Source organism: Crinia signifera, chromosome 7 (assembly GCF_055691185.1).
Source record: "Crinia signifera chromosome 7, ASM5569118v1, whole genome shotgun sequence".
Classification (NCBI taxonomy): Eukaryota; Metazoa; Chordata; class Amphibia; order Anura; family Myobatrachidae; genus Crinia; species Crinia signifera.
In genome coordinates this window covers 85,984,182-86,006,364 of record NC_139223.1, presented here as the reverse complement: position 1 = coordinate 86,006,364, position 22,183 = coordinate 85,984,182, and the positions used below count along the sequence as shown (strand labels likewise).

Genomic DNA, 22,183 nt, shown 5'->3' with positions numbered 1-22,183 from the left:
TGTAGACTCTGATGGGTCAACTTGTGTTCATATCTCCTTTTGTTATCTGATTACAAGAATTGCATAAAAATCATTATGGAGAGGGGGGAAGCATTTGAGATCTGAATTATTTGCTGTGTTGTGAGCTTTGGACAGACAACAACAATAACAATAATTTAACATTTTTTATATCCCTTACCGATTCTAGTATTAATACTGGATATCACCTAGGATCCATTTCCCAGGGTTTTTGTGACAGCACACCATTGTTCTCCTGCATACTTAATGAATTCTCACTCCTGTCTGCTGTAGTCTGCACTTTAATTGAACGTGCCAGAATTATAAACTGAAATAACTGGTTACTTTGTTATCATGAATGTAGTTATAGGTTCTGTCATCACAAGAAGAAGATGTACAGGTGCTTACATTTGTTTTGCTATGGCTATGGCCTCTTCTGCAGTCCTGGGTTGGCATTACCATAAGCAATAGAAAATAATGTGTCTTTACAAATCTATTTCCCTTTATTCAGCTCTTTTCTACTGTAGGTCTCACATTGTATTTTTCACATTTCCACATATATACATATTATTTTAATATGTAAAATTATGCAAATAAATACCCACCTTGACGAATAGCAATTCTTTCTGCAGACTACAAAGGAATGTTTCATGTGGATGTGTCCTTTCCACCCTCCTGTGCAGCTTTACTTTGTTATCCGAAATCCTACCAGGTCATGTGAGTTTGACATATGCAAGATGAAGATTTGGAATTACAACAAGACGCTCAGTGTAAGTAGTACAGCTAATGATCTCACCCACACTCTCTCTGTGTAGAATAACAATGAAAATAATGGTCCGCATAATCAGATTGTATATAAAAACATATATTCTAGTAATTCAGTACTTTATATAATTGTATTCTGATTGGCTACAAGACTTAAATCAGAAGGTAAGTAAACGTTTTCTCTCTACTACTAAGTTGTTGTTTAATGCTATTTCATATTTAATATTATTTGTTATTGTAAACCGTGTTCCTGCAATTAATGTGAAACAGTAGCTGAGAGTAGAAATGTTGTGCATTCAAGGAGCAAGTAGTGTAAATGTTTGGGGGCACTAATTGTTTAACTGTGGTACTGAAAGGTTTGCTGAATATCCCATTTACTGTAATTCCCAGTGTCTTCTCCTTGTGACCTTACATAGGGGGCTGTCCTCTCTTTCAGCCATCTAAAAGTTTGATATCCACTCATATGAAACTTTTTTTCTGTAAACTGAAATACTGTAGTCAGTACATTCTTCTTATGCACCTTAAATATTGAAAATATATATTATATATAATACACAGTGCATGTTTTGCAGGTCTCCTCACAGAATCATGTGACATACTTAGGTCCACCTGTGGATCTTTTATAATGTGTCAATCAGTAACTAGTGCACCTGTCGGGTGACCTGGAAAACGTGAACTGTGTGGGGTCCTGAGGACCAAGCTTGAGAACCACAGCTATGCTATAATATATTAGAATATTTGGTACTTGTGTAGTTTCACGGCGGCAGCTTACGCTACATCTGAAGCTACGCTAGTAGCGTAGCCCAACGGCTGCCTTACTTGTATAGTTTCACGGCGGCAGCCCAAGCTACGTTATCAGCGTAGCCCAACGGCTGCCTTACTTCTGTAGTTTCACGGCCGCAGCCTAAGATACGTTAGCAGCGTAGGCTGCCGACGTGTAGCAGTGTAGGCTGCCACCGTGAAACTACACAAGTGTTGCTTGGAGCTGCATCTCTGTCCCCGGTGTCCCTGGCAAGCCTAGTCAGCGCCTCTCTCACACTGCCGGTGCAAGCATGATCCCCTCTCTTAGGCGGAGAGGGGATCATGCTGGCGCCGGCGGAGAGGCGCTCCATCTGTTTGAGATGCAGGAGCATCTCAGATGCTCCAGCAATGATACGCTCCTGCATCTGAGTAGCTATTGCGTCAGGGTACAATAACCCTGCCAACAAGGTTTGGGGTTCTGTAGCGCATGCGTCTCCTGTCCAAGAGGGTGTGCGTACGCAAGTGCGTCTCATTCACAATGAACAAGGAATTTGCCAGTGCTCCATGTTACATACTGTCAAAAGCCTCCATTTGAAACCCCCACTATCCACGGCAGCGCAAAGCATGGGAGGCATTTGCCAGTGTTCCATGTTACATACTGGCACATGCCTCATTTTCAAACCCACACTATCGTTACGCGTCCTCCCAACCTTTTCATACCCCCACTATCCACGTCGGCGTGGAGTTGATTTTATATAGTGTGGTGAGCGGACACGGATTATATGTAAGGTAATCCACATCCGTCGGGATCCCAACTGGCCGGTGTCAGAAAGCGTGGCCAGCGCAACAAAGCCCCTTGCGGGCTCGCTGCACTCCCCACGCTGCGGGCACGATGGCGCCACCTATTCTATTCTCCCTCTATGGGGGTCGTGGACCCCCACGAGGGAAAATAGCCGACGGCCGTCGGGAACCCGGCCGTCGGTGTTTTAACAGTCGGCTTCCCGACTGCCGGGACCCCGTCCGGCACCCGCGTGCTCGCCACGCTTCGGGCTGCTGTGGATAGTGGGGGTGTTTCAGGAACACATTCACACCTGCCATATCATACATCTGAGACAGTAATGACAATATGTGTTAACTGTTAACTGGATTTTAATTAATAATAAAGCAGAAAAGATCACATTAACAAATAACAATAAAATCAATTAATCATGAGAAAAGAAAATAATAAATCAGTCATTCTTCTCAATCTGCTTTGGCAGAAACAGCATCAGAAGTTGATGCACTTGTCTCTGCATCTGCGTCGTCGCCTTTCTCAGCCTGGGGGAGCAGGGTTAGCGCATTAAGTATATGTTTGAAAGCGTTTTCGGCGCCCACAGTCTTTTGCCATATGAACACCTGCAAGTAGGAGTCGAGCTGATGGCGCGCAGTGCCCCTTTGGCATTTGTTGCACCACTTGCAATATCCCCAAAGGCGCTCGATGTTCTGGGCGTGAACCCCGGTCTCCGGATCCACAAAGTTGTACCAGTGGTTCACCCGAGCATGGTGGTACCCTGCCAGCTCCAGCTGCTCTGTGTTGTAGGCATGCCAGCAATCGGAGTAGATAGTTGTCCCCGGTTCGATGTGCTTCTCAATGGCAGCCAGGGATGGTGGCGTCACGTCTTTCAACTGCTGTGGTGAAGCACTCACCGGTCTCCCTAGAAATGCCTCCGAACAACCACTGCTGGGGCAGCATACGTCCAACATGGCTTTTCCTTTGAACGAAGAGGCTCTCGTCCACCTCGACGATCTTGCCTGGGCCACCAATCCATCGTTGGGGCTGCGACATTAGGTCGATGGTGCAGGCCTCCCGCATCAGATTGTTGTAGATGCACTGTCGTTTTTTGAGAGATGGACAGATGCCGCTCACAAAAGGTGATACTGGTGAGCTCCTCTGCCCAACAAAAGACTAATCGAATCAGCGTCACAAAGGTGAGATGGCACCCACGGAACCACTGTGTGGCCCTGACGCTGACCCTTTTGCTGCAGCGTCTGATGTGGCAGCGCCACATCCGCTGCCTCAGATTTAGTCGCATAGGGTGGCCATTGGGACAGGTCTTGGTCTCAGGGAGAAACTTGTGACTCCTCCTCCGTCTGCGGCAGGTTAAAAATAGTAAGCTTTTCAGCAGCCATAACTGACCTCAATGTAACTCTGAGACAATGTACCTGATGACTGACTACGCTGTCCGCGGGAACACTACGCTGGATCTGACAGGGACGCTTAGTGGCCGCGTGAACACTATGCTACTTCTGACTGACTACGCTTATGCTGACTACGCTGGCTGCGGGAACACTACGCAGATTCTGACAGGACGCTACGCTAACTATGCAAGCTGCCGCCGTGAAACTACACAAGTACCGAATATTTAATATGCAATTAATACTTAACTCTTGATTGGGTGGTTACATGCTGATATAGGTATGTGTGAGTCCGAGTGCATTTAACCACCCAGGGTATGTGTGTGTATATATATATGTATGTATTCTAAATGTTTTTATATTATAAATTGATCCTTGTTGTGATGAAATGGTTCTATATAAAAATTATATAGGGTGAACAGCATAGAGGATAGGCAAACAAATAGTCCTGTTTAAGTTATTTGAATAGATCATCATTGTACCACTCATCTTTTGGTAAAGATTGATGTCGTCCTTTGACATATTTAGTAGTTTTGACATAAAAAAAGAAAAAATTGGTCAGATGTGCTGCTGTCAGTGAGGCAGGGATGTGCTACTGTCAATGAGGCATTTGAAAATAAACAGACCATCAATGTAAATTTTTCAGTCTTCCTCTACTTTTTCTCAAGACACAAAGCAGCACATACAATCTCTAACACCATTATTTGTGCTGCATTCACAGATCTAAATGTAGTGTTATATATTTTTCTTATACAGTTAATACTTTAGAGCAGGGGTGGCGAACCCAACGGTCCCATAGCTAGTTTGACTGGTCCGCCCCCACCAGATTGCTTGCCCGAGATTCAAGGAACGGGGAGTCGGAGCAGGCAGCCAGAGCGTGGGACAGGGAAAACAGGGTACTTTTTAAGTGCCTAATTTAGATATTCCCCTACAGAATCTTCTTCAAACACCTCACACTTCACTTCATACAGGGCCATCTCTAATTCCATTGCTCCATATATTTCTAACCTCGTCTCCATTCATACACCCTCCCGGCCTCTACGGTCAGCTGATGACTTTCATCTCTCCTCCACCCTGATCTCACTGCTTCCCACGCTAGAGTACAGGACTGTGCCTATGCTGCACCCCTTCAATGGAACACACTTCCTCGCTCCATTAGACTCTCCCTGACCTTGCAAAGCTTCACACGGGCACTGAAAACTCACATATTCATCAAAGCGTACCCTTCCACTGCATAAACTAGTCCTGCCTAAATGGTTCTCCGTCCCCTTGCCTGTTTACATCCTGCTATCTAACCACCACCCACTTGCTTGCACCTCCTGTAATCTGTCTGTCTCCCCTTCCTACTAGATTGTAAGCTCCTCCAACCAGGGCCCTTTTCCCTCCTGTTGTCAAAGCCCTCTTCTCTTCACATATTCTCTTCTCCTATATTTCAAACAATCTGTGACCATCTTCGTCCGCATACTCATCTCCATCATTGGCCTCAAGCCTCTAGTTGTATGTTGATTGAGTCCTCACTACTTATATTTAAGCTGTAATGTGTATTGAACTGTGGCGCTCTTTATTTGTACTCTATTTTTGTTATTTATTCAATGTTATGCCAAGTTTTGTCTCCCTGTACTGTTCCTTTGTACGGTGCTGCGAAACACTTGTGGCGTCTTATAAATGAAATTATAATAATAATAATATGGCCCCTGATTTTTTTCCAATTAGAGATGGCCCTTGGAAGAAAAAAGGTTCCCCACCCCTGCTTTAGAGTAACAACACCAGCCCTAGCCATACACTATGCTTGCTATCACCACGCACTTGCACGATTCCTATACCTGGACAAAAAATGTATCTGTAATCAGATGTACAGTGTATCTTGGTGTGCAAAACTCTGTATAGCCCACATATGTTTCCACCCAATTATTCCTTAAGTGGAGTTGCAATGGAGTTGCGGGCTAATGAATCATCTTTTGTTGTTCTTAGTTTTGTATGCTCTGATATGGGGCATTCACAATGCTAGGAATTGAAGGACCTTCGGCAAAACAGATGTGGCGTACAACTCTGCATTTGCACCTGAGTGTACAGGAGGAATATTGGTACATGGCTGAATAGTATATTTATCACTAAGCAAAGCAGAACATACAGTACTAATTACTGTACTCTTATTAGGTGCCAAATATACAAAATATACATGTGTCATCATAATTTGATAGAATTATAATAAAGATCCCTGTCCTTGAATCCTTTGTCTAATGATTCAACATATTTTATAGGCGGAGCCCTCTTTTACTGTAAAATGTGCATTTTATGAGCATTTTTTGGCATTGTGGAATATTCACAGTATTGTCTCAAAAAATATATAATATCCTTGCATTTTGTGTCTTTCTAGTGTGGCTTTAGTCGTCATTTCATTTTATCTCCCCATGTTTCTATTTTTACGGTGTTCTCTACCTTGCACTTTATCCCCCCTCAGGCCTTGTCATCACCTCTTAACTGAGTATCGAGTATTCCTTTCATAACATAGGCCCTTATTCTGATTGACGCGGACTTTACCGCATACTTTCGGATCGCGTGTTTACGGCGTCTGCGCATGCGTGGAGAACGCAACGCGCATGTGCCACGCCTTGACTCGGTACCAGTTCGGCCAGATCCCGTCCAGAACTGTTCACCGCTCTCATTCGGGAAATAGGGGCGTATTATGGGCGTCATGCGGAATGACACATGGGCGTAGTTTCAAAGTGGGCAAAACGGGGCGGAAACATGGGCGGACACGGGGGAGTACACTTATGTTGGGGGGCGTACATTCGGAAACCACTCCGAATGCACGCGATCAAAAAGGGCAGAAATGTGCGGTGTCCACAAGTGTACTATTGCTTTGCGGACACCACTCGTTCATGCGCTAGGCGAACGTACGCCTAATGACTACAACCATTAACACCTGAACCCAATAGAATCTACTCCTTTACTCATTACTCACTAATAGAACGCTTGTCAGTGCTTTAATTGAAACCATTGCACTTCAATTGCTGTAAGGGTTAATGTGTGCAATGCATGTGTTAGGCATGCTTGTAAGGATATATTGGCATCTAATTGATTCCAATTCCAAATAAGCAGTTTTTTATGAGGATAGGTAATTGAATAAGTGGGTCATGTGATGTATTGCAGAAGATACATAATAGTGGGTTGTTTGGCGTAAATACTCCGCTTACGTGCGGTAGCACCGCTTGGCTCCCGTTCGGATGCGGTATTCCCGAGCATACTCTGTAATACCGTGCAGAATCTGAGTGTTTCTCCCGCACACGCATGGTTTGTATGTCGTCCGTAAACACGCCCTGTTCTTAAAGAGTGAGTCCGTCCGAATGCGGAGGACACGTGGGCGTTTCTACGGACGATGGCCGCACGCGGCAAAACACCGTGGCGTGCGGACCGCACCGTAAGAATGCGGGAATATCCGCACCGATCAGAATAAGGGCCATTGTGCTATCCAGTGTAGAAACTGCCATTTTACATTTGTCAGGATTAGTGTAGCAGACACCGAGGCAGAGAGAATATTTAGCTGAGGTGTCAGTCAGTCAGCACACTATTATCACAGATTACGCATTACCATGGACGCTTTCAGCATTGGCAGCAGTAGTAGAATGACCAATGCTTGTATATGCTTTGCAAATGTTGTTTCTTGCAGGGATAGTAAAGAACACATTTTATATTATAAGTGACTCACAATTTGACTTTTACTATTACATTCTACAATATGTTTATGCAAGTATTTCACAATGAAAATATTAGCTTTTATTTAATTCTCTAAGTATTATTTACATTCTTTCATATTTTAGTGTGAATTAATAAAGGCTTGTTCACTGCATTTTGATGCTTTCTTAGGAAGTTTTTACAAGGAGGATTTAAGATCATGCCAAATATAGCCCATTCTTATTGTGTGGATTTATGAGTACAGATTTATTGTGAATTCTTCTACTAATCTTGACTTTAGCATTAAGATGTTTCACGTCACACAGATAAGCACTGGGAGTATATAAAAGCTTAACTCCTATTTCCAGAAGTATCATGTTTGCACAATTGTGTCTTTGAAGCTTCTTGGCTTCCATACTAGCAATTGATTTTCTGTTTGTGTTTAAATGATATTGTAGCTAAAGTAATGGGTTGGATGCTGTAATTTATCAACATGTTGTGACACATTTACTGTTAATAATATAATAATAATAATAATATAAAACAAAAGTTCGGTGGCTGTGCGGGATGCTGGCTGAACTCTGACTTTTTTTTAAAGGGGCAATTATTTAAATAGCAAACCCATGCCTTGTAAGAGATTGCCCCTTTAAACAACGTCCGAGTTCGTCCGGCATCTCGCACATCCACCAAACTCGTAGATTGTTACAATTGTCCCCACTTGTAAAGATTATTTGCTTTTGTAATCTCAATATAATTATAACGTTTTCAAAATACCATAATAAGAAAACTTCTATCAGAGCTTCTGTCACCCTAGCGCTGTGATTAAAACAAAGTTGTAAACTTGGGATCATGGCCCTCTTACCTCTTTTAATTCTGGTCTCTGGATTTACAGGTATTACTGTTTTGTTCCTAATCCTAGTTATAAAGCGCAACATAATATGCTGGCACTATAGAAATAAATTTGGATAAATACCTGAATACTGTAAGAAGGAAACCTTCAAAAACTCATATATGTTTTATTTGCTTTGTGACCTGGGATGCAGTTAGCATCCTGGCAGATGGGGTTACGGCACTCAGAATACTGATGCCGGAATACCGACCATCAGCACAGATGCCGTTACCAGAATCCAGACATCAAAGAGGACATCGACATTGGTACCTCAACTGCCAGCATCCCCATCATAAGTATGTGGGGCGGCTTAGGCATCAGTGGTAGACTTTAGGGTTAGCTTGCAGAGGGGGGGCTACAGTTAGGTTGCAGGGAGGGAGGGTTAGAATTAGGCACTGATAATGGTCAGGCTGTAGGGCAGGAGTGCTAGCGTTTGGCACTAGCTGGGAAGCTTAGGCTATGTTGGGGAGGGGTTAAAAAAAGGCAGGGGTAATGTAAATATACTTACCAGACCTCTGTCTGGATTCCCTGCATTGGGATGTCAGCATTGGTATTCTGACCACCAGCATCCTGCCCATCGGTCATGCGTTTTGTATTCATGTGTCCTTTGTGTACATGGACATTCATTCATTCTGTTTGCTTATTTATGTTAAATACTATTGATCTAAGAGACTTTAATTCCCAGAGATATAGCGGATTGTGATGGGAAGACACTGCTGAAGTGCACATACAATAGCAGTGATCGTATAAGCTCTTTCCTGCCTTTCCCTTCTCTATCATCTGCTGTGTGAACCTTTTAAGTGTCAATGCAATTTCACTTATATTAATCCTTTTATTCCAATTACAAAAATCAATCGTTTAAGAAGAAAAAAAACGGGTAATAACGCAAGTACAATGTTTCCCTATTGGTGAGATATACTGAAACCGTAAATGACATACAATTTTTCACTCCTGTATATGCTGGTTTCTCTTTCTAAAATGGGTATACAGTGGTTAGGTCGACACACCAAACCACTGAAGGTCGACATGGCATATGCCGACATGCCTAATGGAGAAATGGAAGGTCGACACAAACATTAGGTTGACTATGGCTAGGTCAACAGTCAAAAGGTCAACATGGGTTTTTCACTTTTTGTTTTGTGCCTACAGGCGGTATTTCATGCTCTAACATGCACTAGGGCATGGAGGGAGAACAGAACCATGCCGAAGCATGGCGATGCGGTGTCCATGTCAACCATGTCGACAATTGGGTCCAAATAAGTTAAAAACCCATGTTGACCTTTTAACTGACCTAATGCTTATGTCGACTTTCCATGTTGACCTTAGGCATGTCGACCTATTTCAGGTTTCGACTTAAGCCATGTCAGCCTATTTCAGGTGTCAAAGTAAGCCATATCGATCTTCATTGGTCCACCCAATGACCCATACCTCTAAAATGATTGCAGATGTCATGTCATTTTAACACCAACAATTTATTTATCAAACTTGTTTGTAGGGTTACCGTCCATTGGGAATTCCTCTGGAATATCAATTACAGCCAGTGTTGAACTGGTAACACACAGGAGAATCACTGATTGGCCCTCCCTGCAGCATGCCTACTCTTCTGTGCTGTGGGAGATGCACACTTCTCCTAACATCATGATGTTGCACTGCTGACGCAGAGGATGAACATCGAGGGGCGCAGGGTGGGGGGACTGGGAATAGAGAGTGTGCTGGGGTTGGATAGACACAAGGGGGGAAATTTACTAAGATTTGTATTCTACTTCACATGTGATGTGGCTATGGGCAACCAATCACATCCTGTCTACTATCTTCTAGAGCAGGCATGTCCAACGTTGGCCCTCCAAATGTTTTGAAACGACACATCCCAGCATGCTTTGCAATAGTTTTAGCATTCTCTAATAGCAAAACTGTGGCAAAGCATGCTGGGATGTGTAGTTTCACAACATCTGGAGGGCCAACGTTGGACATGCCTGTTCTAGAGGATGCTAAATAAATAAGAAGTAGATTCTGATTGGTAGCCCATAGCAACATCACATGTGAAGTAGAATACACATCTTAGTAAATTTCCCCCAAGGTGTGCTGGAGCTGTAAAGTTGCAGAAGGCCCTGGTGCCTAATAGACAGCAGGGGGCAGATGAGCTGGAGCTGGCAAGGTGCTGGGTTTATTAGTGTGGGTCTAAAGTGGTCTGGAACCTGCCAAATTGTTATAACCTGACTGAGGTTTTAGTCACCTCCCCTTTCTAGAAATGTTAAAATAAAAAGGCGGTAACCCTAAATGCTCCTTGCCACCAACACATACTGTAAAATGTGTATTACTATATACAAGAATCAGCTGCACACATTGTAAAGTATTACAAATTATTTTGAGTCCTCTTTTGATTTAAGAAGTTTATTCTGGGATTTAGAAATTACTTAAAATGTAAATCATTTCATCAATCTGTTATTTGTAGCTCCATTTTGCTTAGAGTAAGCAAGTCAGAATGGAGAAGTCAACAGTCTTCATGTTATTCTCCTACATAGGGTGGTAACTTATTGCCGGTGCTAATTTACCGCACCTCACAAACTGGCTTTTATCCCGATAGTATTATCGTCAGTGATGGCTACAGACAGAGGTGGGGCTGAAGCACAGTTCAAATTCATATAGGGGAGCCACATCAACTGCCTTTCCAAACGGACTCACTGGCTCCTCATTTTGAATTTTGTACTGTGCTGCAGCCCTTCTTCTGGAGCCTTCTGTTCAGTAAAGGACTTTTTTTCAGGCAATAAAACATGAGATCTAGTTCCCAGACCCATGTGTTTTTGCAGAAGACAGGCTGATAGGGCCTTTTATTGGCATTCTGCTTAGCGTGCCTCACCTAATTCCCGTTAATTAATGACCGATGGATCCATTATCCAAGTAAATAGGATACCCCTAGTGACTTAGCCAGTTAAGCATACAAATCTTGTATTTTAACTCTCTGCTTGCTGTGCAGCTAATATCCCTGATAGATTCCCAGTCATATGCATCTCCACTTCAACTCCATTTGAATCTTAAGGGTCATAACTGGGTATCAATTGGAAATTCACACATAAGCTAATTTTAGTTCAGACATGTTGAGTGCATAGAAGATGGAAATGCAGATTATGTTGAGTTGTGCATCCGCAGGATCTGATTTATGATGGATCTCTTGCGCCGGACATACTGTAAGGCTGTGAGCTCAAATAATGATGGCAGTTACGTAATCAAGCATATGGTTAAATGTGGCTATGCGGTAGATGTATGAAGCAGTGATAAGGGAGAAGTGAGCCAGATAAGAAGTGGTCCATGGTAACTAATCAGCTGCTCTGTATAATTTTATATTATGCAAAATATAGATGTTACTTCAGTGCTGATTGGTTGCCATGGGCCACTTCTCCTCTGGCTCACTTCTCCTCCCTTATCACTGCTTCATACATCTACCCCTCAGTCGCTTATATGCGATTATCTGCAACATTGACTCAGTCTAATTGCGGCTGACTTGCATCCAACAGTGAATGGTCCTCTAAGCAAGTCACTATTTTATATAGTACAGTGATTTTCATCTCTCAACTCAAGTCTCATTTTCGGTTGGGGCAAAAGTTCCCAATATAATGCAGTGTGTGGGCATTCTCAATAATCTGCCCATATTTTCTACAATTTATCCCGAAGGCCTCATCTTTCTTGTTGGTGGACAAATCCTTGCGAGCAGGGCCCTCCTATCTCTATATCGGTTTGTTACTACCCATTTTGTTTTATCAATGTTTCCTATTGTAAAGCACAACATAATTTGCTGCACTATTATAAGAATCTGTAAATAAATAAAGAAATGTGGTATGGCAGAAAGAATATCGCTGATACTCGTGCTTTCCACTGACAGATAAATTGTGCTGTCTATATACTGTAGTATTATTTGGATAAGGAATGTCTGAAAAATATGTTTAGTGAACATGAATTTCAAAAAAAATTATTCTATATAGTATTATTTCAAATTGAATAATACTAATAGTAAATGGATTTCTTTTTCTACAGGATCTGAGCATTGGTGCAAAGCATGTGAAGATATATAAAAATGAAACCTTGGTGTTCGATGGGTTCTTGGAGAAAGGGTGTGGAAACCAGGTGTTTGATTACAGTAATACTATTGACTTATTAAAGAGTCATATAATGACCTCCACGCCTCCTCTTCGGAGTCCTAGAGATACAATAGATGAAGGCAATGAAAACAGCAACATGAATTCTCATATGACACAATCAAGTTCTTTAGCAAATCTGAGTACATTACTTAATACCTCTGATTCAGTAGGTTCAAGAACATGGAATGAAGAATCCCAAAACTGCAACTCAGACAATTCAAGAACTAAAGAACTAAAACCAACAGATTGTGAGAGTGAAGAAATTGTAGGGAAAATAATTAATTCATGCATAGATAAACATGTGTATATTAATGAGCCAAATATAGATTTCACTAACTCCATGCAAACTGCTAGCACAGAATTCCACACACCTGTACAACCCTCACAGACTCCATCTGATCATGATGAATTAGCAATAACAGAACAGATGGAAAAACTTACTGTAAGAAAAGAAAATGAATCCTCAAGTAAAGTCCCTCAGTGGTTAGCTTCTTCATCCCTCTCAAACCTGCAACAGACAATGCATGACACAGACCTCACAAAGCTTCTGCATTCATCTGCTGAACATTCGATCAGTAATGACTCTTTCAGAAATGAAAATATTTTCAGTAACCAGCTCGTTAAAGAATTTCCTAAAAGCCCCAAAACAGAACTGAGACATTCTGGTAATGAAAGCAAAACAAGCCTTTCAACCATATTTTCCAAGAAAACATGTGATGAATTAGAAGACATGAACATCAAACTTTTTTCTGACCCTGAACGTCCAGTCAGTGGTAGACGGAAAGCTGCAAAGTTCAAAGAGTTGGAAAGTGAACAATGTAAAGATCTGAACTACCCATCGACAAGTAAGTTTTATGTCTTTAAAGTTTTATTGCACCCAGGATCCATCTATACAGTCCTAGTTTTCAAAGTTTTGCTAATGTAGTTAATTGTCAACTGTAGCCAGATATAACTATCTTCTGTTCAGTTCGCTGAGCTCATTGAAGCACAGTAATTTTTGTGATGCATCCACGTTAGGCCTCTACATGGTAAAATGATACCAGCACCTTAATCAAAGTACCAATGCCTTGTTATGACTTCTTGTGCTCCTCAGCACCAGACAGTACAGAAAAGAGGACATACATACAATAAGGGTGTACAAGGTAGACAAAATAAGTTGCTATCCTGGCTGTAATGGGTCATTCATACGTAATCAGGGAGTGTTGATGGAACTGTAGGCTATGCAGATTAGTGTGTGTGTATTTTCAAATGCATCTCTTGCAATAAAGATACTCATGGGGAAAGTGTGCTCTGAAGACCGCTATAAAATAAAACATAAGCTAGGTCCAGTGTAGTAGTATATATGGGACGTAGTCAGGTTACTATACCAACGCCGGCATTCAAACTGCCTTCTAAACACAGGAGTCGGATCTTCGAAAGAATCAGAATCAGCCATTTTGTTCGGTAAGTAACTGAGACTGGCTAGAGTGTAGCTGGGTAGGAGTTAGGCTTAGGCCATAGCATGGACGGTTAGGATCAGGCTGCCGGGGGGGGGGGGGGGGCTTAGTCGGCTAGAAGGGAGGGTTGGGGAGCAGGGAGAGGGTAACTATACTTACCTAACCCACCTATCGGTATGCCAGCATCAGTATTCTGACCGCTGGCATGTTTAAGAGCCAGTTATCCCTATGTATCTTGTATATATGTATACAGCTTTGCATCTAGTTGTATGCACACAGTGGCTAACTTGAAGGCACTTGGCTTAGAATGTCTAGGTCCCTTTCAAATTGTGAAATATTTGTAAGTTTATATTTGATGATTTGATTATTGATTGGAGATTGGTCCTTTCCAGTTTTTCACCTCATTACATGATCATCATCCATCAGTGTCTACGTAGACCTCTGTAAACTGCAAGGCTCTGCATAACACTGTAGTCCATCACCACATTTACACCCATATCTGCAAAACATCCTGCAGTTTCTCTTATACCAAGGATTACATAGAAGGATCAATGTCTGTGCACAGGGACCATTACGAACAATATAAAAAAATAAATGTAACTTGTCATTTTAAATTGTAACCCCTTATTTAGAACACAAGGTGCTGACCAACTGCACAGTACCCACTCACAGGCACAGCAGCGTGATTAGCTGTTATGAAACTCCAGAAAACCTTGTATGACCCCTAGAGCCCACTAGAGGGTCTTATACTTATGACAGCTGCCTGTTGCTTGATATACACACTGATACTAGGATGCCACCAGTACTTACAGCCTCCGCAGTAGGGGCTTGCCCAATTGGCAGGAAACGGCAGGTTATTGGTTGAAGTATAAGTGACAAGGTAAAAGGATCTGAAGGTGAGTGGGTTAACTGACAGAACCCTAGGACAGCACTAGTGACTTACAAACAAGGTATAAGCCATAGCGGGGAGGAGCATTACAGGCTGCCTTATAACAGGGAGAAGAACCAGGATCAGGAGAGCAGGCATGAGAACACTGCAGCCAGAGGTAATATTACAAGCTGCTACTGTGGCTTGTCTCCTTCTGGATGGCTGAAGAACAGTCAAAAGAGATCACATGATCTCAAAAAGTTAAAACAGAGCTGTTTTAGTCTGCTACTATTGCAGTGTCATTAAGGCTATTATTCCATTTGTCATTGCTTTGGTTGCCACCAAGGTAGACTTACAAGGTCTGCTATGCATAATAATTACATAAACTAATTGGAAGACTAAAGCAATATTTACATTTAATGTCAGTTCTGTAGATTGAGTAGGTATGGGGCAGCTATGTGAGCTGTAGAAGAAAGTTAATCTTCCATGAGCATACCCAACACAAATTCTAGACCGTTTACAGCACTTTAATCCTTAGAAAGAGCTGAAACAACTTCTAATGGCCCTTCAACAAATTGCACACAGCAGTCATTGAATAAAGCTCAAGCTATTCAACTAAATCCTCCTGATACTTAAAGAGATAATGAGACTGTAGGATAAGAGATTTATGTTCCCTTATGTTTCCTATTTGTTTATTTGTATTCAAATCTATATACTGTAACCTCACAAGAAAGCATTGATATAAAAGTAACCAAAGTACCAGTATTGTCCAGAGTCTAGTTCTGTAAAATATGTTTGACAAACCATCCTTGTCTAGCATCTCCCTCTTTAAACTCTTTAGTACATGCTGCCAAGGGCTAAATGAGCATTGCAGTGAATGTCTCTGAGAAAGATCTAATTGAGGGCAGGATACACTAAGCTTTAAAATGAGTTCAACTACTCACTTCATAAGCGCCAAGTACCAGACTGCAATCTATTTTGGAGCTTGGATGCAGTGGCAATGCACTACAGGTGGGCTAAATGTAACATGCAGGGAGAGTTAGATTTGGGGGGGGGAGGTGTTCAAACTTAAATCTAAATTGCAGTGTACAAATACAGCAGCCAGTATTTACCCTGCACAGAAACAAAACAACTCACCCAAATGGAACTATCTGCACATGTTACATCAGCCCCACCTACAGTGCACATGGTTTTGAAACGTTTTGAAAAGGATTTAGCATTTTGGTACTTATGTATTATCTGGGCTCCCATGTTAAATGCATCCCATTTTTTCATACCCCTACTATCCAACTACGCATGGAGTTGATTTTATATAGTGTGGCGAGCGCAGCGAGCCACTGTGCCCGAAGCGTGATCACCAACATATATTAGTTTGTAGATTAAAATGTGGCATTTTCAGCGGAGTGCCTTGTGAAGTTCATAACATGCTTTTCGGTTTTCTTTTACATATGTGAGCGTTCTGCATATGTGTATGGTCACAAGCCCCTTTGACAATAGAAAACTTTCTAACCATATCTATTACATGCAGGTAATCACAGAACCACTCAACCTAGACCAAGGTGGGACTGTAATCAAGAAAATAACCTTATGGAATCATGGACTTCTTTGTGGAAATTCAATCAGTCTCACCGAGGTCGAATATCGAACATGAAATTTGAAGGAGATATTTTTGATGAGTTTATGGAACAGCAAAAAACAGGAAAACAAAGTGTAACAGCAAGAAAGTGCCATGAACTACCTAATACAGGAGATGTGAACATAGTAGAGAATGACAAAGATGAAGAAAATGACTTTGAGATACCAGTTTTGCCATATGGTCAACATCTGTGTTTTAAAATTGCATCTACTTGGGGTGACAGGCACTACGTTGGCCTTAATGGAATAGAAATATTTTCTTCTACTGGCAATCCTGTACAGATAACAAAGATTGAAGCAGATCCTCCAAATATAAATGTCTTGCCAGCATATGGCAAAGACCCTAGAGTTGTGACAAATCTCATCGATGGTGTAAACAAGACTCAGGATGATATGCATCTCTGGCTTGCACCATTTACTCCAGGAAAGATTCATTTTATTTACTTAGATTTTACCTATCCTTGTAAAGTGGCCATGATTAGAATTTGGAATTATAATAAATCAAGAATTCATTCATTTCGTGGCGTAAAAGACATTGAAATCATTTTAGACCACACTCCAATCTTTAAAGGAGAAATTGCCAAGGCTTCTGGTACCCTTTCTGGAGGTATGTAACTGATTTCCTGACTTTCCTCTGGTGTTCCTTGGCATGCTGGTCTGTTCATGTAGAATTGCAATTAAAACAAATAGGTAAATGTGTACATTTTACATATTCCCATTTTCCCATTATCTAATTCACAAATTGATCTCTTCTCAATTTGTCTAATGTGCTTGAATTTAAATAAGCCTTATTAGCAAGCTCCCCAAAAAAGATTTGTATTACTGAAATATACAAGTTCAGCGGTTGCTATGTATGTGTGTGTGTGTGTGTGTATATATATATATATATATATATATATATATGTGTGTATAGTTTCTGGATTTCAGTGAGCACACATCCGGTGGTTCTGTAATGTATGGACTGTCATTCTAATATTGATACTATACTGGTTTTGGGGCTGATAATACCCCCATTCATCTTGTCCAAGAGACAGAGTATTTTCGGGTAGTGTCCATTTCTTGGCTCAAACTTTTTGGCGGCATATTCGTTCCTATACTATCAACTTTTGTGAACTTAGATCTCACCATTGCAGTTTATGTTTTTTTTCCTTGTAATAAGTGCCAGGCTGTTTGCTAAATTCAATGCTTTCTAAGCCCCTGATGAAGTCAACTTTCTGACGAAATGCGTTGAGCCCATCTATTGGTGGAAAAACCAGAGCTTTGAAGGATATTTATTCCTTGTTATATTAAATGTGTTATTGTACTTTTTATGTTGCCCATGGGGCACTTTTTTTAATTAAATTTACCGGTACACTTTACCTAGAACGGCGACCATCGCGACCATCGCATGCACTAAAAAACGGGTGCGATGCGATGCCCGCGATGGCCGCGATTTCCCATAGGGATCAATGTTAAAAGTGTGATTGGACGCGATTTTAGTGTTCAATGGCTCAATGGCCGCAATTTTTCCATAGGAAACAATGTTAAATGGGCCACAGAGCCCAAATAGTCACCCTAAAGTCAGAAATGGCCCCCACAATTGTTAACGCCACCCCACGATCAACGTCAACCCGAAGCGTGGCGAGCACAGCGGTACGCGTCCTCCGACCTTTTCATACCCCCACTATCCACGTCGGCGTGGAGTTGAGAATAGAATAGTGTGGCGAGCGCAGCGAGCCCCGTGAGGGGACACGGATACCTTCACAGGTAAACGCGTCCCTTTGCGGGCTTCACAGGTATCCGCGTCCCCTCGCGGGGCTCGCCACGCTTCGGGCTCGGTGGCTCGCTGCGCTCGCCACACTATTCTATTCTCAACTCCACGCCGACGTGGATAGTGGGGGTATGAAAAGGTCGGAGGACGCGTACCGCCGCCCCTCGCGGGCTCGCTGCGCTCGCCACAATTCGGGTTCACGTTGATCGTGGGGTGGCGTTAAAAATTGTGGGGGCCATTTAAGACTTCAGGGGGACTATTAGGGCTCTGTGGCCCATTTAACATTGTTTCCTATGGAAAAATCGCGGGCATTGAGGCATTTAACACTAAAATCGCGTCCAATCACACTTTTAACATTGATCCCTATGGGAAAATCGCGGGCATCGCGTCGCACCCGTTTTTTTAGTGCATGCGATGCCCGCGATTTTTTACCCCCGATGACCGCGATGGACATCGTGGGCGCCGTTCTAGGTAAAGAGTACCAATTTACCTTTCTTTTAATTGTGTATAATTATTCATAGCGCACTGTGAACCTCTCCATTTTCATATATATATATATATATGTATAGCTATAGCGTTTATTAGTCATGGTCTGTAATAGATCTATAAATATGATTGTATTGCATTCCTTTTAGTGATATTATATGTCTTAGCTTATGGCGTCCTTAATATAGAAGTGTGAAGACAGAGGTCCAGTAACATTTTTTTTATTCTTTAATACAATTCTTTACTGAATTTTACAAGTCTTGCTGTTTTATGGATCATTTATATTTTTTTATTGCATTTCTTAGCTGCAGAACAGTTTGGAGATACAATTTTGTTTACAACTGATGATGACATACTGCAGGCAATGTCCGTTTTTGATGAAACATTTGATGAGGAGATTGAGAGTACAGATCTTCAAATAGATGAAGAAAACTTCAGAATCCGTCCAAGGACGGCAGATGATGGCGACGAGGAAAGGCCTTTCACGCAGGCAGGCTCCAGTGAGAAACTGCCGGTAATGACCAAATACTAATAGTGATGAGGAATGGATGTGAGGAAACCGTGAGAAGTTTAATAGTAAATTATTTTGTATTTACTATTGCTGTACTTTTTCCTACACCACTTGTTTAACTAATGTTCCCAAACAAACATCATAATAATCAGCATTTTAGTACTAATAAACTAGTCCATATGTACATTTGCATGTTTAATTGAATACAACATTTTAGATATTGGTTTAGACCACATAAAATTAATTCAGGATATGTGATCGTAGAGATCTGAACACAGAACCTAAAATATTAGTTGATTTTTCAGTAGATAATGTGATTTGTCTCACTGCGGTTAGAGAATTGGTGCGCCCTCTACCCCTCATTCAGGAGGCCAAAATATAGGTTTGTGGATTAATGGGGAAAGGGCTGATATTAACATTATACCACCCAGTAGTATCCTTTATACACATTATGACCAAACAGTAGAAGTGCCTCTTACGTACGTTATGCCCACAGAGTAGTGCCTATGCAGAAAGGTAAACAGTTTCTAACTACAGTACATACCCAGATGAAGCATTTGGAACCCAAACTAAAAACCGTAACCGGCCTACACACACACACACACAATTGTACACACACATTTACATACAGTACATACACAAGTTTACAATACAGAACACACATTTACATACTGTACACACACATAAAGTTTATGCACACATAGAGAATTTACACTATGGTCCTGTCATCTTTTTACTGGCGAGACCTGTCTGTGGCTGCTTGGGTCCCCTGCTCATTGTCGCCTCTCTTAGTGGCCTGCCATCCCCTAGATGGACGGTTCCCAACCTTTTTTCTCTCCCGTACCCCTTGATTAGGCTTTTCATTTATGAGTACCCCGTCTTCACAATTTGAAAAGTGGATAGTGATTGTATGCATATCCTTATGCTTGTCCTTTTATTAAGGAGTAGCGGAGGATTAGTGTGCGGTCAGGAGTCTGGTTCCTGTGTCTAGCCGATGGCTGTGTACTGTCTCTGGGGTTCCTGCTAACGCCTGTAGGATTAATGCCGCTGCTTCTTCCATCCGTGTATCCACGGGGCAGATGATTGCTGCTGTCTGAGGGCAGTGCGGGTAGCTACCAGTGGATTGCTGGCTGACAAAAGCACAAGGAGACGCTGATGACGCTGCAGACGGAACAGAAAGTGATGCAACGTGGTTCATCTCCACGGCAATGGGAAACTTCCGCCATTACCGTTATTATTTTCAAGTATCTCAAATCATTGCTCAGCATACGCCCAGGGGTATACGTACCCTAGGTTGGGAACCACTGCTCTAGACTTAACATCATGAGGTCTCTCCCAGTACACACTGCAAATGTAGAAGATGAAGCTGGGGAAGGGGGTGGAGTATGTGGGTAGCTGCAGCTACCAGAGATAAGTCTGGGTGCACTTTGGCAATGGCAGATAATAGTGCGGTGCTGTCTGTGGTTTTCAGCCCTCAGAGCATATGCGCTGTGTGCCAGATACAGCCCTATTTATAGCCCTGATTTGTGATATTATGCATATTTGATGCCTAGATGCACAAGAACTTTTGTCATTAGTTTTGTGTTTAGGAGCCAATTTGTGGATATTGATTTTCTCATTTTTATAATGTAAATAAGCACTACCAATAGTAAACTTAGATACAAGTCACAAATTTCATATAATGAAAATATTTAGCCATACCGTATGCTAAACAGATTCCAAAACGGCTCCTAATGTGATCAGGAAACATGTTTGTAATCTACCGATGCTAAATTACCTGCCCTTGGCTATCCAACTAGCTCAGATGCCAGCACTAGGGGTATGAGAAACCTGAGAAACCTAACCCCTGATAAATATGCAAAAAATTGTCCTCCCAAAAATGGGGTATATTTGTATAGGAAGAAAAATAAAGTGACCGTAATATGAAAAAAAAAAAAAACAATCGTTGTTACGGAAGGGAAATTTTGGGGGCTTATTCAAAACCCCCCATAGTGTGTGTGTACATATAAACTGTGTACCGGACCGCATTCGTTAAGGTTACACCTTTTGAAGTTCTGCTGGGTAAACACTGAAGATTTATCTGTCCAATCTGTCTGGTGGAAGCAAATCTGTTAATATATGGGAGCAAATTACAATCAACTTTTTTGCTCCCAAACACTGGAAAACGGACAATGATTGTTCAGACTGGATACATACGGTATACCGGTGGTGAGGATGCCGGTGGTCATAAGACCAACCCCTGGAATCCTGATAGTGAATATCCCGAGAGGGGCTTGGAATACACCCTCATCCTGATCCTAACCCTCCTCGCTTGTGCCTAAACCTAACTCTTGCACCCCACTGCCAATTTCTAAATTCCCCCACTAATGCCTAAACCATCCTTCCCTAGGCACATATTATCCAATCGAGATTCCAGTGTCCGCATCCTAATCAATTTGAGGTTTCGGCACTGGTCTTTTTAAGTCAGTATACTAAACACCAGCATCCTGACTGCTGGCATACTGACTGCATCTTCTTTGTCTTTAATAGAAAAATAAATAAATAATGTAACAAAATGGCATGGATTCACCCCCACGAGCATAAGTTCTGGTTTCTCGAATACCAAGGAAAAAACTAGCCATGCGCATAGGCGTGCGCAGACCATTTTATTAGGGGGTGCACCATTGGAGGGGTGTGTCCATCACTACCTACTGGGTGTGTCCATTACCACCTACTGGAAGTGTCCATCACCTCCTATTGGGCATCAATGCAAACTAAATAGAAGGTGACTTATTTATATGCACTTCAGAATTAATCATTTCCCCCACACATACACCAGGGACAATGTGTGATGAAGGCGCACTTCAAAAATTTACACTGTAATGCCCATTACACATAACATTACACATAATGCCACCCAACGTAATGCCCATTACACATAATGACACACACCATAATGCCCATCACACATAATGCAACACACCGTAATGCCAATTCCACATAATGCCACACACCGTAATGCCCATTATACATCATAACACCCATTGTAATACCCATTACACATCATGCCACCCAACGTAATGCCTACTACTAATTATACAACACACCGTAATGCTTATTACATATTATGCCACGTACAGTAA

General features: G+C 41.9%; 1 protein-coding gene across 1 annotated transcript in view; it reads left to right on the top strand.

The window, feature by feature from the left end:
* The window catches only part of KATNIP (katanin interacting protein), a 131,326-nt gene that overhangs the window by 60,546 nt on the left and 48,597 nt on the right, over nucleotides 1–22,183 (top strand). The window contains exons 14-17 of the mRNA XM_083153410.1: nucleotides 630–767; nucleotides 12,272–13,220; nucleotides 16,208–16,921; nucleotides 18,856–19,064. Coding sequence (XP_083009536.1) covers nucleotides 630–767; nucleotides 12,272–13,220; nucleotides 16,208–16,921; nucleotides 18,856–19,064 — 2,010 coding nt within the window. The remainder of the gene's footprint in view (nucleotides 1–629; nucleotides 768–12,271; nucleotides 13,221–16,207; nucleotides 16,922–18,855; nucleotides 19,065–22,183) is intronic.